This window comes from Penaeus vannamei, chromosome 39 (genome assembly GCF_042767895.1).
Source record: "Penaeus vannamei isolate JL-2024 chromosome 39, ASM4276789v1, whole genome shotgun sequence".
Classification (NCBI taxonomy): domain Eukaryota; kingdom Metazoa; phylum Arthropoda; class Malacostraca; order Decapoda; family Penaeidae; genus Penaeus; species Penaeus vannamei.
In genome coordinates, this window is record NC_091587.1 from 18,665,460 (window position 1) to 18,682,215 (window position 16,756).

Sequence of the window (16,756 nt, forward strand, 5' to 3'; positions counted from 1 at the left end):
AAATCACTGCACTTTGTGAAAAAAAAAACGGCATGCACACATAGGCGAAGAAAGGGGAAAGAAAAGGAAATAATTGCCACTGGTGTACTTACAGTTTTTTCGGAGGCTTGTTCGTGTCATTCCGCCGCTTGCCACCAGTTGTCAGGGGTTTAGTGTTGCCCTGATTTGGTGGATTATAGAGACACAATTCTGGTTCGGCTGTTTATTGATAGAAGTGGCTGGTAGTTAGCGTGGCGCGGGCTGTGTCTTCTGCTGGTGCAATTGTGGGCAAGGAGAGCCCAAAGGGCACGCCGAGCGGGGCGCGCGTGGGGAGAGACCCCCAGGGAGGAGGTCTGGTCAGGACCGTGGGCTCTGGTCAGGTGTGTTGGGTCAACCGTCTTGTGGCTTCGAGCGCTGGTCGCGGGTCCCTAGCAGTGGAGACGCGGGAAGGTAACCCTTGTTCCTCAGACTCTCTCTCTCTCTCTTCCTCCCTCCCTCTCCCCCCTCCTCTCTCTCTCTCTCACTCTCTCTTTCTCTCTGCCTCTCGCCCTCTCTCACTTTCTCTCATATGATCTTATGATTTGAGTTTTGTACCTAAAGTAATGGAGGAGTGTTATGAAAAAAATGCAGCAGTTGCATAAAATTATGCATTTACATGAATGGAGACATATGTCGAAAAACTACTGTGTCTGTTTGTGTAAATGTGTGTAAAACGGACATTTACCTAATGAAGACGAACCTAAAAAGACATCACAATATGATAACTGCAATAATATCAAATCAATGCCAACCACACAATCGCCTCAATAACTACTACATCAACGCACCTTAAATCATTACATTTAACTGTTTCTAGTGCACGCAATGACAAGAAACTCAACGGCGTAGAATTAGCTCTGTAAATACCCAAATCTCTCGCCTGTCGTAAAGTCATACACCTTTATCCATCTCTAGGATAAACTGTATCCTTCACCCGAAATCTTTCTAAGAACTGCCAAGGCGACAGGATTGCGCCGTATCAATTATGGATAGGTTTAATGTTCCATCATTTTCCCGGAGGAAGGCCATCAGATGAATAATTGCCCGTGGAGGAGGAATGCGACCCTTCGAGCAGAGGGACGGATGGTTGACTTTGCCTTGCTGGTCTTGGAGGTAACACACTGCGGTTATGGTCTTTGCATGAAGGCAGGTGGCGCTGCTATTCATGCACTCATAGCAACTCATGGCAACTCATCACTGTCATGCACTATCGTACCATGAAGTTGCAAGTCTAATGAACTATCGTAAAAAAGAAAGAAGAAAAATTGTTGAAAAAGAGTAAGGAAAAAAAGAAAAGAAAAATTGTGAGTCTTGTGAAAAAAAACACGAAAAACTACTGAAAGGAAAATATACTTTCGCGCTGATATGATGTCAGGGAGAGAGACAGAAAAAAAAAACAGTAACAATATTGTGTATTTTTCTGTCATGTAAAAGTCACAAGCGTAGGGAAAACACTAAAGAAACTTACATAAAACGAAGGTTTTTTTTACACACCGAAAAGTACTCTTTTTGTATTATTTCCATGGAAGACGCGACAACAAAACTAAAAACCGCGAGAGATATTCAGTCATTTTCAATCTTTTCTTAAACCAAGATTAACCTTCAAGATTCTCGCAGAATACCTCATTGCCGTCCTTCACCCACTCTCACAATCAAGGGACTATTGCTTTTCCAAGAAAAGAAAAGAGAAAGAGAGAAGGAAAAAAGTCTATAAATTATCCTTTCTTTGGAATAGGAGTATATATATTTTTTTCCCAGCCCAACCTTCTTCTCTAAGAGGTATTCGAAAATGAACCGTAAGGAGTCCTATTCTAGTGATTATTCTTGCTCTCCAAGAAGCCAAGGCAATTATACCGACTTTAACATCAATTCCAAATAAGAATATCTGAATCTCGTACCTTCTTGTCGGTGTATTAGCACAGTGTGGCGTCGAGGTATGTCAGCCGTGATAAAGTTAAATGTGGCGTGTTTATCCGTAGACTGTTGTACCTAAAGTCTTTTGAAAAAATGGAACAGTTGCATTTATAACCATCGTGCATAACTGAGGCTAGGCTAGTGATCACTGTAGTAGTAAGAAACTGATAATTGTGTTTATGAAGATAGTGATATTGATGATGATAATGATAATGATGCTAGAAATAATAATGATAATGCTAATTAATGCCCACAGGAATGGTGATATTAGTAATGATAACAGCAATGATAATGGTAACAATGATAGTAATAGTGATGATAATAAAGACAATGACATTAGCAGTAGTAATAATCATAATGCTAATAATAACGATAACAATAATGATAATAATGATGATGATAATAATAGTAATGATAATGATAACGACAACAATAATGATAAAAAGTAACGACACCAAAAACAATGACAATAACAACAACAATGATGATAATGACCAAAGCAATACTACTAATAGATCTATTTGTCTTTTTTCTATTTGAAGTTTTGCAGAGGAAGAAAGGGGAGAGATAAAAGGCAAGAGGGACAAATGTGGTAGAAGATAAAGAAGGAAAAAGAAAGAAAGGAGAAATGTGGAAGAAAATAAGAAAAGAAGGAAGGGAAACTCTGCAAGAAGACAGAAGAAAAGAAGGACAAATGTGGAAGAAGATAAAAATGAAATGTGGAAGAAGATAAAAGAAGAAATGAGGGAGAAATAAGGGAGAAGATAAAAGAGAAAAAAATAGTAAAATTGAGAAATGTGGAGGAAGAAGAAGAAAAACAAATGAATAAAGAATGTGAAAGAAGATGCAAAAAGAAAAGATGAAGATGAAAGTAGGAATAGTTAAAGGGGCAATAAAGATACGAAGGAGGAAAAATAAAGGAACCAAGAAAGATAATGTTAAGGAGGAAAAGGAAAAAGAGGAAGAGGAGGATGAGGATGAAAAGGAGCAGGAAGAAAAGGAGGAACAAAGGAAAGGGAGGGGAAGGAGGAAAAAAGGTATTAGGAGGCAAAGATTAAGGAGAACGAAAATTGAGGAAAAGCCTATGGGGAGGATAAAAATACAACGAAGAAAGGAGAGAGAGGAAGAGGAATAATATCATTCGACCTTCCTCTCTATCGGCGCTGTGGTCCCCCACCCCCGTCTTTCCCATAGCCTAGATTTCCAGCATTATATATTCCTTCTCCGGGACCTTCCGATTCCAGATTCCTGATTCTCTTATTTGCCTTTCCGATCAGATTCCTTGTGGCTTCTGGAGAACCGTTTTAGACACACTTCTAGGGGAGTCCACGCCAGCGGAGGGTTTGGGATCCCCTTCGTGAATCCCCTCGTCTGCTTGCTGCCTATCTTCTATTTTACAATAGTAACAAAACAACAACAAAATACCTGTCATCCTTATCAGAAGAAGAAAAAAAAAAGCAAAAATTCACCCGAACTTCACCATCCACGCCGTCGTGAGTGGAACCATTCCACTGTCTGCTTGTCTGTCTGTCTCTCGTTCTTTGTATTTCTTTCTCTCTCTCTCTCTCTCTCTTTCTCTCTCTCCTTTCCAGCTCCCGATCATCTATGTTATAGGTAAAGGCATCACACTCAACTCCTTTGCCTGTGGGATCGAATCCATGAGGGATTTCGGGATCCGTTTTAGGCACATTTCAAGGACTAGCAATGCTCTCGCGATTGCTTTCTGCCTGTCTGTCTGTCTCTCGTTCTTTGTCTCTGTCTGCCTGTCTGTTTGGCTGGCTGTCTGCCTGTCTCTGAAGAAAGGCACTTTGTTCTATTCTTCACCGGTCTCCAACATACTCCGAAGAGCCTTCGGGTACGTAGCAATATCCCCTCTGCCTTTGCTCGGTTCCCTTTTCGTACATTCTCATTATGTTGCTGTCTCCTAATTAGAGAACTGCGGGAACAGTTATCGTGCTTTGGCGCAACCATTTCGCGGGTCTTTTTTGCCTGCGAGTGTATTTTTATTTGCATGACGTGACGTGAATAAACTAAAAAGCTCCCATCGCTCCGCCCATTACTTGACCAATGTAAAGCGACCTAGCTTGACCTCCCACACACACTCAGAGACTCACTCAGACTTACAACCTAAAGAGAGATCCAGCCTCATCGCTGACCGCCCGCAGCTGCTCCCTCGTCGGAACGGGCTAACCGGGCACCGCACCCTGCACTGACCTGTCTCGTATCGCCTTTTATAACATATACATAATATTTATACATGTATATATATGTCCATACATACATACATACATACATATATATATATATATATATATATATATATATATATATATATATATATATATATATATATATATATACATACACACACACACACGCACACACACACACACACACACAGACACACACACACACATATATATATATATATATATATATATATATATATATATATATATATATATATATATATGTATATATATACGTATATATATATATATATATATATATATATATATACATATATATATGTTATATATATATATATATATATATATATATATATATATATATATATATATATATATATATATATATATATATACATATATAAATATATACATATGTGGTATCAGTTAATGTAAAAAACGCGAAATTCACACCAACAAAGCTATACATGCTATTATGCAAATTGATAAGTGTTCTATTTTTTTTTTCTCACGAAACATCAAGTAGCATTGCTAGTTTTCATTTTATCAAAAGCTATAGCGGGTGAAAAGCTTTTCGACATTCCCCTTTATCGGCGCTGTGGTCCCCCGTCTTTCCCATAGCCTTTCGAGAGTTCATATTTGAATGTATTTGTGAGAATAAACTGATATGATGTGTGCAACTGCGTTCAACTTCATGACTTTATTGAAATTAATTTAAACTAAAACAAACTTTTGGATTTTCTGTCCTTTTGCAACATGAATCTCTTTGGCGCATATATCTACAGAGGGAAACAAATCCACGGTATAAAATAAAGATGAACCTAACATTACTTGAAATATCTTCTAAACAAACTACCTGTTTATTGCGTTTACATGAGTATTGCACAAGCATTTCTCGCAAAGGATATCTGTTTTTATAATATCGCTGAGCAAAAGCAGCAAAGGTTTTCGCTGACAATAAAGATAACGAAATATTTATTCGCTCTCTAGGGAACGCTCCACGCCCGTTTCAAAAATATCATCATCTTTTTATTTATTTAATCATTCATTTTTATCAATCTACAGATGATAATATCAGGAAAAAAACTGTATTGAGCGTATATAAAAGAAGTCAAGTGTTATCTTCATTTTGTACAATTTCACAGTCTTTATTACTGTTATTACAGATTGTCATTATTGTTCCTGTGATGACTGTCACCATTGTCTTTACTATTATTATCATTATTAGTATTATCATTATTAATATTACTATTACTCCTATCATCAGTATTATTTTTACTATTATCACTATTATTATTATAATTACTATCATTATTAATTATTATCATTAATATTATTATCATTATCATTATATTCGCTAGTTTTGTTATTGTTACTATCATTTCTATTGTCATCATTATTATTACTCATAATATCATTGGTATCATTATTACTCAAAATACCATTGGTATCATTATTGCTATTATTATTATTATTATTATTATTATGATGATGATGATGATGATGATGATGATGATGATGATGATGATGATGATGATGATGATGATGATCATGATGATTCTTATTATGATTATTATTATTATTTATATATTAATTATTACTCTCATTATTATCATTTCTTTGTTTATCATTATCATTATGATTTTATCATTGTTATTATTGATATATATATTAATACTGTCATTATTACTATTTCTATGTTTATCATTATTATGATTATTATCATTATTATTATTGATATAGTTCTTACTTCTGTCATTATTGTCATTTCTATGTTTATCATTATCATAATTATTATTATCACTATTATTATCATTATCATTGTTATTATCATTATTTTGATTATTATTATCATTATCATTATTATGATCATTATTATCATTACTATTATCATTATTATCATCATCATCATCATCTGGAAGCTAACGCCGACGGGGACGTATAGCCGCATCCACCCTTCGTTTCCACCTAATAGGGTCCCTCCTAGCAAGCCACCAGGCAGGGACTCGGCCCATCTCCAGCTCCTCACGACATGTTTGATCGATCTGCACAAGCCACGACTTGTCCCACAGGCCTCCTCCATCCAGGGCTGTCTCCTACAGAGACAAGCTGGTGGGCAGGATTACCGTATAGCCTGAGTTGGTGATCATGGATTGTGCATATAACAGGTCCTGTGCCAGACTCCAAGCCACAGGATGATGTCTAGGTTTCGCTACTGTATAGCATAACTGGCATTAGCAGGGCCTTGAAAAGTGTCTTGTTGAGAGAGGATATGACCCCTGCTGCCAGGCCAATCCGTCTGCTGACTTTCTGGTCTGACAGCCCAGGATTATGAACTACACTACTATGGTATGTAAAGTTCTCTGTGACCTCAATGTCCTCGCCGCAAGCACGTACCGACCTAGCAGGTTCTAGCAAGTCCCCAAAGTCCTGGATCTTGGTCTTGGTCCAGGAGACCTCTAGACCCAAGGGCTTTGCTTCATTACTTAATGCATCCAGAGTCACAACTAAGGTTTCAAAAGACTCATCATCAGCAAAGTCAAGGTCTGTAACTTTGATATTGCCCAGAGTTGCTCCACAATGACTTAGAACAGTAGCTCTGCCAAGTATCTAGTCCATGCAAGTGTTGAAAAGAGTTGGTGCAAGGACACAGTCTTGCCTCACTCCTGAACTAACAGGAAAGAAGTTCGACAGCCCCCCCCCTCCCCCACACACTTTACAGCACTTTCAGTATCGGTATACAGGCTTGCTATTAGTCCAATAATCCTTGTTGGAATTCCTCTCAGTCTCAGGATCTCCCAGAGTGATTCCCGATGCACCGTATCGAATGAGGTCAATTTAGGCTGCCGAACTCACGACGGCGTTCTACAGTGACTCGAAGTGCAAGGATACGGTCTATTGTGGACTTACCAGGAGTGAATCCGGATTGCTCTGGCCTCTGATGCCTTAGTAGGTGGTCTCTGATACGCCTCAGAAGGATGCAGGCAAGAACCTTGCCTGGTACACTGACCAGTGTGATGCCCCGGTGATTGCTGCAGTCCCAACGGTCCCCCTTCCCCTTCAGGAGAGGGATGACCACAACCCTCAACAGGTCAGGAGGAATGGTACCGGACCGCCAGATGGCAGCCAGAACAGCATGCAACCCCCACGCCATTGATTCACCATCAGCCTTTAACAGTTCAGCTGGGATGCTGCAGATACCTACCACTACTCAGCTTGCTGGTCGCCCCTCTAACTTCAGTTAGGGAGGGTGAATCCTCACTGATGGGTGAGTCCGGCAACGGAATCACGGCACTACCCGCATCCAAGTTAACTGTTGCTGGGTCAACCTGGTATAACTGCTCAAAATACTCAGCCCAACGCTCCCGCACCGCAACAGGATCTGTGACGATCTGGCCACTAACTAAGCGAACTGTAGTCACTTGTGAAGAGGGCTTGGAGTTCAGCTTTTTCAGGGCTTGGTATGCAGGACGAAGGTCATTTACTAAGAAATGGCCTTCGACCTCCTCGGCAAGACTCCCAATAAACTATTCCTTGTCCCTTCTTAACAGAGACCGAGTTCTGCGCACTTGAGAATGATGCAAATCCCAATCCCTTGTCAGACGAACCGCGTGACAAGCATCTGTGGCTTCCAGTGTGAGATAAAATTCCATCTCGCACTGGGGCGTTCACCAATCGATTCTTGAGCTGCATCAAGCCTTTCGCACTTGAAGGTGTCCCACAGAAATACAGGATCCGTCAGATCGTTAGATTGAAACGACCAGATTGCCTCAGCAAAACCCCGGGCACACTCCCTCTCCCTCAGCCTGTCCAAATGAAACACCCAAGGGTGATCAGTGGAACGCTGGGGAGTTTTGAAGTGGACCTGGAGGGTAGCCACAACCAACCTATGGCCTGTACCATAAAACTTAGCACTCCTATACACCCTGCAGTTCTGGAGGATCCTCCAACGAGTGCTAACGAGTATGTGGTCGATCTCCTTGACTGCATTACCCGCAACGTTGCACCACGTCCAGCGAAGTGGGTCTAACCGCTGGTACCAAGAGCCAGAAATCCTCAATTTATGGGACCTTGCAAAGTCCCGGCAGAGGACAGTTTTCTGGGACTTCGATAATGATGGTTCGGGAGCTGTCAGCTCCCGAACTATCATTATCATTATTACTATTATAATTGTTATTTTCATTATCATTATTACTATTATAATTGTTATTTTCATTATCATTATTACTATTATAATTGTTATTTTCATTATCATTACTTGTATTTGTTATCTCGCTGTCGGCGTCAGCTCCCAAACCATCATTATCATTATTACTATTATCATTGTTATTATTATTATTACTTTGATTTGTTATTATTCTTATTATCATTTTCAGCATTATTATTTCTATCATCATTGTTACAATTATCTTTACATTATTATTATTATTATTATTATTATCATCATCATCATAATTACCATTATCATTATCATTATCACTATTATTATTACTATTCCCTTCTTCCTATTTCTCTTTCTCCGCCTTTCTTCTTCCTTTTCATGTTCCCCTTTCCTACTTTTTCCTTTTCTTCCATTAACTCTTCCCTTGTCCTTCACCTTCTTCCCCTCCCCATCTTCAGTTTCCTCTTCTTCTTCCTTTATTCCTCATTTCCTTCTCTTCTTCCTCTTCCTTTTCCTATTCCCTTTCCCTTTCCCTTTTTTCTAGTCCCCTTTCCTTCTTCCTCTTTCTCCATCTATTTCCTTCTTTCCCGTCCACTTCTCTTTCTCGTCCCCTCTTCTTATTCCTCTTCCTCATCATCTTTCCCTTCTTCATTTTCTTGATACCCTTCCCCTCTTCTTATTCCTCTTCCTCGTCATCTTCCTTTCTTCATCTCCCTCTTCTTGATACCCTTCCCTTCTTCCTCATCTTCATTCCTTCTTCCTTTTCCCTCATCCTCTTCCTTTCTAGCTCTTCCTCTTCCTCTCCCACAGCTCAACGATCCAAATAAAACAGAAAGCAATTTAAAAGAGGCAGTCCGTCACGGGAATCTCACAGAGGGTATTCGTCAGACCTATGTGATTTTTATCTCGTTGTTTTAACTGTTTCTATCCGTAGCTCTCTCTGTCTGTCTCTTTCTTTTTCTTTTAACTGTCTATTTTTATTATTCATATCTTTCTATTGTTTTTCCTTTTCTATTCCTATATTCTCTTCTCTAATATCCTTTTTCTTTGGCCCCCTCTTTCTCTATCTATATATCTATCATCCCTGCTATTCCACCCTTTCCGCTCTAACTTTCTAAATTTCTCTGTCTCTTCATTTTTCTCAGTCTACTAATCTTCCTCCTCTCTCACTCTCCTTTTCATCCTCCTTCTTTCTCTTTTTCTAACTTTTAAACCCATTTCTTGAACTCCATCCCTTTCGATCTATCATTCGCCTTTTCTTCCTCTTCCTTTCCTTCAGTCCCTCACTCTCTTTCTCTCTTTTCTCTCATTCCTTAGCTGTTATCTCGTTCCTTTGATTCTCTCCAAACTACCTACTGCATCATGTTTGATGTCTCTTTTATTTCCTTCCTCTTTTCGTCGAAAGTCCACGAGAAAATATCATGATCTTCAGGTCACAAAAGTATTTCTTTATCACTTGTCATCATCCTTCCGTTGATATGGGAAAATATGATTAGATGTATAAAAGTCTGAGTTATTTCTTTGTCATTTTCGCTCGAATCTCTTTTTTTTGCCTTTGATCTTTTCTCCCACGTACTCTGTGTCTTTGCTTGTCTGTCTGTACGTCTGTATGTCAGTCTGTCTCTCTCTCTCTTTCTCTCTATCACCTGTCTCTCTCTCTCTTTCTCTATCTATGTATCTGTCTCTGTACCTTACTTACTTTCTTACTTTCTCTCCACATTCTCATTACCTTCCTTTCCCGTGTTCCTTCCATCTCTTTCTCAGTCTTTACTTGTGATCATACTGTCTCCGACGCTCACCTCCGCCATTCGCATTCTTTTCTTCCGTCTCTCGACAATATTTTCTCTTATTTTGAGTCCCTTATTGTTCCTTTGTACCTAACGAGAGAGAAGGGGGGATAAAGCGAGAGAGAGAGAGAGAGAGAGAGAGAGAGAGAGAGAGAGAGAGAGAGAGAGGGAGAGAGAGAGAGAGAGAGAGAGAGAGAGAGAGAGAGAGAGAGAGAGACAGACAGACAGAGAGAGAGAGAGAGAGAGAGACAGACAGAGAGAGAGCAGGGATCTCGGCCCTGACCAGACCTCCTCTGGGAGTTTCTCCCCACACGTGCCCCCCGCTCGGCGCGCAACTAGGGCTACCCTTTGCCCACAACTGCACTGCACGAGACAGCCCGCGCCACGCTACCTACCACCCCTTATAAATAAATAGCCGAACCAAAATTGTGTCTCCATAATCCACCAAATCAGGGCAAACACAAAACCCTGACAACTGGTGGCAGACGGTGAAATGTCGCAAACCACAAGCCTCCTCCGAAAAATCGTAAGTACGCCGTTGGCACTTCCTTTCTTTCCTCCTTCTTGGCCTTTGTGTGTAGCCGTACGATTTTTTCACAAGTGCAGTGATTTTTTTTTCTCAAATATCTGAACAAGTGTCCGTGCAAAGTGCATTTTCTGTTATCTACCATGTTTTTTTTTTTCTCGTCATGGTAGATCGTTGCTTTTTTTAAGGGAATCAATCCCCAATTTTATCACTTGCGAGAGTGCATTTTCTTTCTTTGGCGTGTTTTTTTCCCTTAAATCTAATTCGATCATGCTGGCCTAATTAGCATAAATTGCTTATAATGCTTAAATCTTTAACTCATGTGGGAGAAATAGATTGTGCATTTTCTCTAAATTATTATCTATTTCTACGGACATTCTAGGTCCCGTGACTAGTCCTAAGCATTGCCATATTCTCGACATTTTTTTCATTCTCATTATCTCTCACTGCGTTAACCGACGCCATGTCAACGTTCAATTCGTATATTATTACTAAGTGCATTTATTTCGGCTCGGTTTACCAATGCATTTGTGAGATTTTTGGATATTTGAATAATTTAGTTAAATTATGCACAAACAAACATAACACCCCCACGCTTCACACCTACCCCCTCCCTTCCTCCTAACCCCCACCCTTTAATCTCCCTTCCCTCTCTACCTATTTTCAATATTTTTGTTTAGTCCACTAGCGTTTTATTTTTTTGTCGTGATATTTATTTAAAATAAAATATTATAATACGCTAAATTTGGTCAATATAATATACATCTTGACTGCCCTAGTCTTATTGACTATATGTCTTCCTGATCTTTTATGTCCTTGTGATTCTTAAGTTTATTGTCCGATATTAAGCTTCGAACGTTTTATACATTTTTTTTTTCCTTTTCGTATCTTATTTATACAAGAAAAGTATGCCTTGCTCATTTGTATGTTTATATGAATATCAACTTCAGTATTTTTATGTATAAAATGGTTTATTCCATTTATAGTGCGAATGTCTTTACACATGGTTGTTCAGGTGAAATCAGGTCAGGTCATATCAAACGGTGTATACATCACTATTATAATGACCTGTATCAGCCTCAATTTTTTTCTTTTCATATTTAAGCTTCTTTATACGTGTATAATATTGTGATTTTATCATTATCCCATTATCGACGTATTTACGATAGAGTGATGAATTTACATTATATTATAGTATATTTGTGCATATTCCGAAGTATATTTCGCTGTAATTATTCGCCTTCTTTATAGATATATTTTTCATTAATCATTCATGTATTTAATTTCTAGATTATTGTGTACTTGTTTTTTCACAATGTAATTTAATTTTACATATACCATCTCTTGCTATTTTTAACGAATATTTGGATAATGATCTCACTTTGACCTTACTCAGGTAAAAATACCTCTCCCTTACCATCTGACTTCGCCCAACTTAAAGTATATCTTATTAAGTTATCTCCGTGTTTGAGATTAATTATATTATACAGCTACTACGATTTCATATTGTTCGTGATTTTCGCTCATCTTAATCACGAACCTCACCTCATCATTATTACATGGTCCTTGGTGACAACCCTCAGCTGGGTATGGACATATAATTAGGTTAAGGTAATTAATGTTAAGTTGTTCTGTATGTGCAAAGATGCACACATCGCAAGAGGCGATCTACGCGCCGCGCCGCACATTCTTATAAGACTATACGTGAGAGATTATCGCTGGTATTTCCCAACAAGATTGGATGTCCAATTTGTGTTCTGCGTATGAGTTCGTTCGATGATATCTCTTCTACAGTTGGGCCCTTCATCACTATTCCTCAGGGAATCTACTTTAAGTTTAAGCATCATTTACAACCACGACGGTTGTCATTCAGCTGTCAGTTGTCTCAGGGAAGCTGACTTACAACAGGCCAGTCACTGTTTCATTCATTTTACGTACTAATTAAAGTACCATTTTGTATGATTTCGCATAGTAGTTGATTAATATTGCAATTACCGTAGGTTCATTGTTATTAGTGTGAATGTTTTTTTACGTGCAGTCATATCGGTAATTAATTTCATTGCATGTAGTCCACATTCCCGCCCCCGTCTACATACCTGACCCCTCCATCCTCACTCATACCTCTACCTTAGCCTCTCGCCCTCCCACTCCTCCTCCCCTTCGCTTATTTCTTCCAACTTCCACGCCATCCTATTCCTTTTTTACTCTCGCTCTTACCATGACCAACTACTAATGACTAACAAAATCAATCAGCATTCTATTTTCTACTTGTGTGCTATACTCTGACTTACTTATTTCAGAACTCACGATTCACTAACACTCGTCTACTCACCACTCACGCAACCACATCCGCACATAATCCCGCAGAAACCCGTTAATTGCACAAGAATTACACGCGTACTGTTTCCGGAAAATAACCGAGTTGCGCCAATCGTGTATTCTTGTCTTGCAAAGTATATTTTGATGTAATGAGTCGCTCCCAAAGTATGAGGACTGCATTACCTGTTTTCATTATTGCTTTGCCTCAAATTGCTGCTGGTGAGGTGTGATAGACAACTTCAATGAAATGAGATAGCACAATTACTATTAGTCAGACGCATACCGTATGCACTATTGCACTGCACACTTCTGAACTCTGCATTGTTGCATTTTTATTTCTTTTCTTTCCAAGGAAGCTCGTCGTTCAAGACAAGTCCTTGCAGACTGCGACACCTTTTGCTTCCTTGTACTTCTGCACAATGTTTATCTCTTGTAGATTTTCATCTCCTGCTATCTGAGGCAATTGCAACTCAAGCAAATCCTCGCGGAACATTGCAATTGTCTCCCTACGCATGTTCCTCTGTCTATCCTTGGACAGTGCATTATTGAAAAAATAAATAAAGATTGAAAAATCATGCAAATAATTGAATTAACACTGTCATTGCAATGTGATATATTTTCATCATATCTTACGGCCCTTGCTGTCACACAACCCCCCCCCCCCCTGTTTCCCCTCCTGTCTCTGCCTCATGTGTACTTCTTTCAGAGAAAGCCAGCACCATCCCGTCGAGGGCGACGGTTAGTAGCGTATGCCGAGCGATCTGAGGAACAAGCGTCTCCACTGCTAGGGACCCGCGACCAGCGTTCGAAAGCACACTTGACCAGGGATCTCGGCCCTGACTAGAACTCCCCCTGGGAGTCTCTCCCCACGCGCGCCCCCGCTTGACGCGCCTCTAAGGCTACCATTTGTTCACAACTGCACTGCACGACACAGCTCGCGCCACGCTACCTACCACCCCTTATCAATAAACAGCCGAACCATAATTGTGTATCCATAATCCACCAAATCAGGGCAAACTCAAAACCCTGGCAGAAAGACAGAGGGGGGGGGGCGGTTGGGGTTAGGAGGGAGGGAGAGATTGAGAGAAAGGGAGGGAGGAAGAGAGAGAGAGATTGAGAGAAAGGGAGGGAGGAAGAGAGAGGGGGGGGGGGTGGAAGAGAGACACACACAGAGAGAGAAACAGAGACAGGGAAATAGAAAGAGATAACAGAAAAGAAAAGAAAAAAAGTAATAATCCACACAAACACTTCCTCCCTCTCCAATCGTTTTATCCTAGCCTGTGTTAAGGAGACCTGAAAGCAAGGATAATGAAGCCAGCGCAGGATCACAAACGGAGCTCCTGTGTTGGCCTGGATATCCTCGTCCACATCCGGGGATTTTGGTCGAGAGGTTGAGGAAGAGAAACATGAAAGGAGGCGAGCTTTGCCTAACTAACGTTTGTCTTTGTTTTAGATAGATAGATAGACAAATAAATACAGATATATATAGAGTTAGAAAAATACATAGACACAGGGGTATATATTTGGATGGATAAATGGATGCAGAGAGAGAATGAGATAAAAAGAAAATGGAGAGAACGAGAGAGAGAGCGAGAGAAAAAGAAAGAGATGGAAAGAACGATATAGAAGAGATAGAAAGAACGGAAGAGAGAGAGAGTAAGAAAGACAGAAAACGAAAGAGAAAGAACGAGAGAAAGAGAAAGAGAATGAAAAACATTAAAGAGAGGGAGAGCAAGAGACAGAAAGAGAGAGAAAGAGAGTAAGAGACAGTAAATAATACAAGACAATTGCCATTGAATCTCCCTTTATTTCTCTATCAAACCCCCCTCTTCCACCCCTCTCCCTCCCCTTCCCGTAAACACAAATCTGACTCCCAGATATCTCTCATTTATTTCCTTTAGCAGAGATTAACACAAACGAATCTAAAGATGTTATCAGAGCGAGGAGGATATTGGGTGAATGAAGGTACAACTGAACCTAGAAAAAAAGAAATTAGAAAATGAATATAGCGGACAAGCAATTGGCTATTTTTGTGCTTCTTCTATGCTTTGTCTATTTGTCTGTCTGTTTATCAGTTTATCTATTTATATTTGTGTTTGCTTAGGTATGTGTGTGGAGAAGCGCAAGTGTGTGTGTGTGTGTGTGCATACATGTTTGTATGTGCATGCATGTGTGTGTGTAAATATAATTATGTGTATTCTCATAGCTGATAGCGGATATATATCAATATGTATGTTCTCTTATAATAAAAAATATGGTTATGACATGTGTACTTATGTGTCAGAGCCCGACATTATTATAATAATCTTTCTTGTGTAAAGCAAGTGCATCAGGAATGAAATGGATATGCAAAAATCGCTTTACTCCTTTCTATCGCTAATCAATACAATATCTATCCATTACTGTGAGTTCAAATAAGAAAAGATAAACATATGTGATAACAAGATTCATATCACTAACAAAAAAGATATTGATTAAAATTATTATGGTACTATTTAACAGCCATTCATCCATTTTTATCGTGGGATACTGAACACTTGCTTTTCGGGCGACATAAGCAATACAGCATTACAGAGAGAGAGAGAGAGAGAGAGAGAGAGAGAGAGAGAGAGAGAGAGAGAGAGAGAGAGAGAGAGAGAGAGAGAGAGAGAGAGAGAGAGAGAGAGAGAGATAGGTAGATAGACAAACAGATAAACAGATAGACAGATATAGATTGATAAACCGAAAGCTACATTTCAAATGTCACATCTGCATTAAAGTATCAAAGATAGCGAAGACGTAGGAAAGACTGTGAGAAAAAAAAAAAAACACATCACTTCACTTCGTCAACTTCACCAATTTCCTTGGTAAAAGAGAGATCGCAAGTGTTTTGCTGCCACGCTCGGAGTATGGAATTTATTAGATATGAAATCATGGTGTATAGTAACGTGTTATCTAAGGTTATAGAAAAAGAATAGGAGAGAAAGGAGGGGGAGGGCAGAGAAGAGACAGAAGAAGAAGGGGAGGAGAGAAGAAGGAGGACGGGAGTAAGAAGGGGAAGGTGAAGAGGTGGGGTAAAATGAGGGAGAAGGGAAAGGGGATGAAGGAGAGAAGAGGAAGGAGGAGGGAGGGCATGAAACACTGTTGTGAGAGAGATGTATGTGTGTGTGTGATAGAGAGAGAGAGGAGTGTGTGTGTGTCAAGGTATTTTATTTTGCCCTGATTTGGTGGGTTTATGGAGACACAATTCTGGTTCAGCTGGTTATTGATAGGAGGTAGCGTGGCGCGGGCTGTGTCTTGCAGTGCTGTAGTGGGCAAGGGAGACCAAAGGCGAATCCAGCGTGAACGCGCGTGGGGGAGCACTCCCAAAAGGAGGAGGTCTGATCAGGGCCGTGGGCCCTGGTCAAGTGTGTCTTCTAGCGTTGACAAAAGGCTCGGGTGCCCCTATCACTTCCTGAGATCGCTCGGTATACGCTACGAACCGTCGTCCGCGACGAGCTGGTGCTGGCGTTCTCTGAAATAAGTACACCGGAGGCAGAGACAGGGCGAGATAAAGGAGGGCAAACAGTGTGTGTGGGGGGGGGGGGGTGATAGTAAGGGCCGTAAGATATAATCAAAATATATCGCATTGCAATGATTGTTATTACAATTATTTTCATGAATTTTCAATTTTTTTTTTCAATAATGCAATGTCCAAGGATAGACAGAGGAACGTGCTTAGGGAGACAATTGCAATAGTCCGCAAGGACTTGCTTGAGTTGTAATTGCCTCAGATAGCAGGAGATGAAATTCTACAAGAAATAAGCATTGTGCAGAACTACCAGGAAGCAAAAGGTGTCGC

At 39.9% G+C, this 16,756-nt stretch overlaps 1 protein-coding gene across 1 annotated transcript; it reads right to left on the bottom strand.

Annotated features, from left to right (window-relative positions):
* Positions 1 to 6,167: 6,167 nt before the first annotated feature.
* Positions 6,168 to 8,292, bottom strand: LOC138860065 (uncharacterized). Its single transcript, XM_070116870.1, has 5 exons — positions 7,747 to 8,292; positions 7,457 to 7,645; positions 7,079 to 7,311; positions 6,559 to 6,726; positions 6,168 to 6,276 (listed from the first exon to the last, which is right to left on the bottom strand). The coding sequence occupies exons 1-5, from the start codon at positions 8,290 to 8,292 to the stop codon at positions 6,168 to 6,170; spliced, it is 1,245 nt and encodes a 414-aa protein (XP_069972971.1).
* Positions 8,293 to 16,756: the final 8,464 nt, after the last annotated feature.

What these genes read in the sequence shown, in the direction of transcription:
- LOC138860065 (XM_070116870.1), bottom strand. Translation starts at nt 8,292, where the DNA reads ATGATAGTTCGGGAGCTGACAGCTCCCGAACCATCATTATCGAAGTCC. An exon ending in AGATGCTTGTCACGCGGTTC is followed by an intron (nt 7,646 to 7,746) that starts GTCTGACAAGGG and finishes CTTGCCGAGGAG; the next exon opens with GTCGAAGGCCATTTCTTAGT. An exon ending in ACCAGGTTGACCCAGCAACA is followed by an intron (nt 7,312 to 7,456) that starts GTTAACTTGGAT and finishes GAACTGTTAAAG; the next exon opens with GCTGATGGTGAATCAATGGC.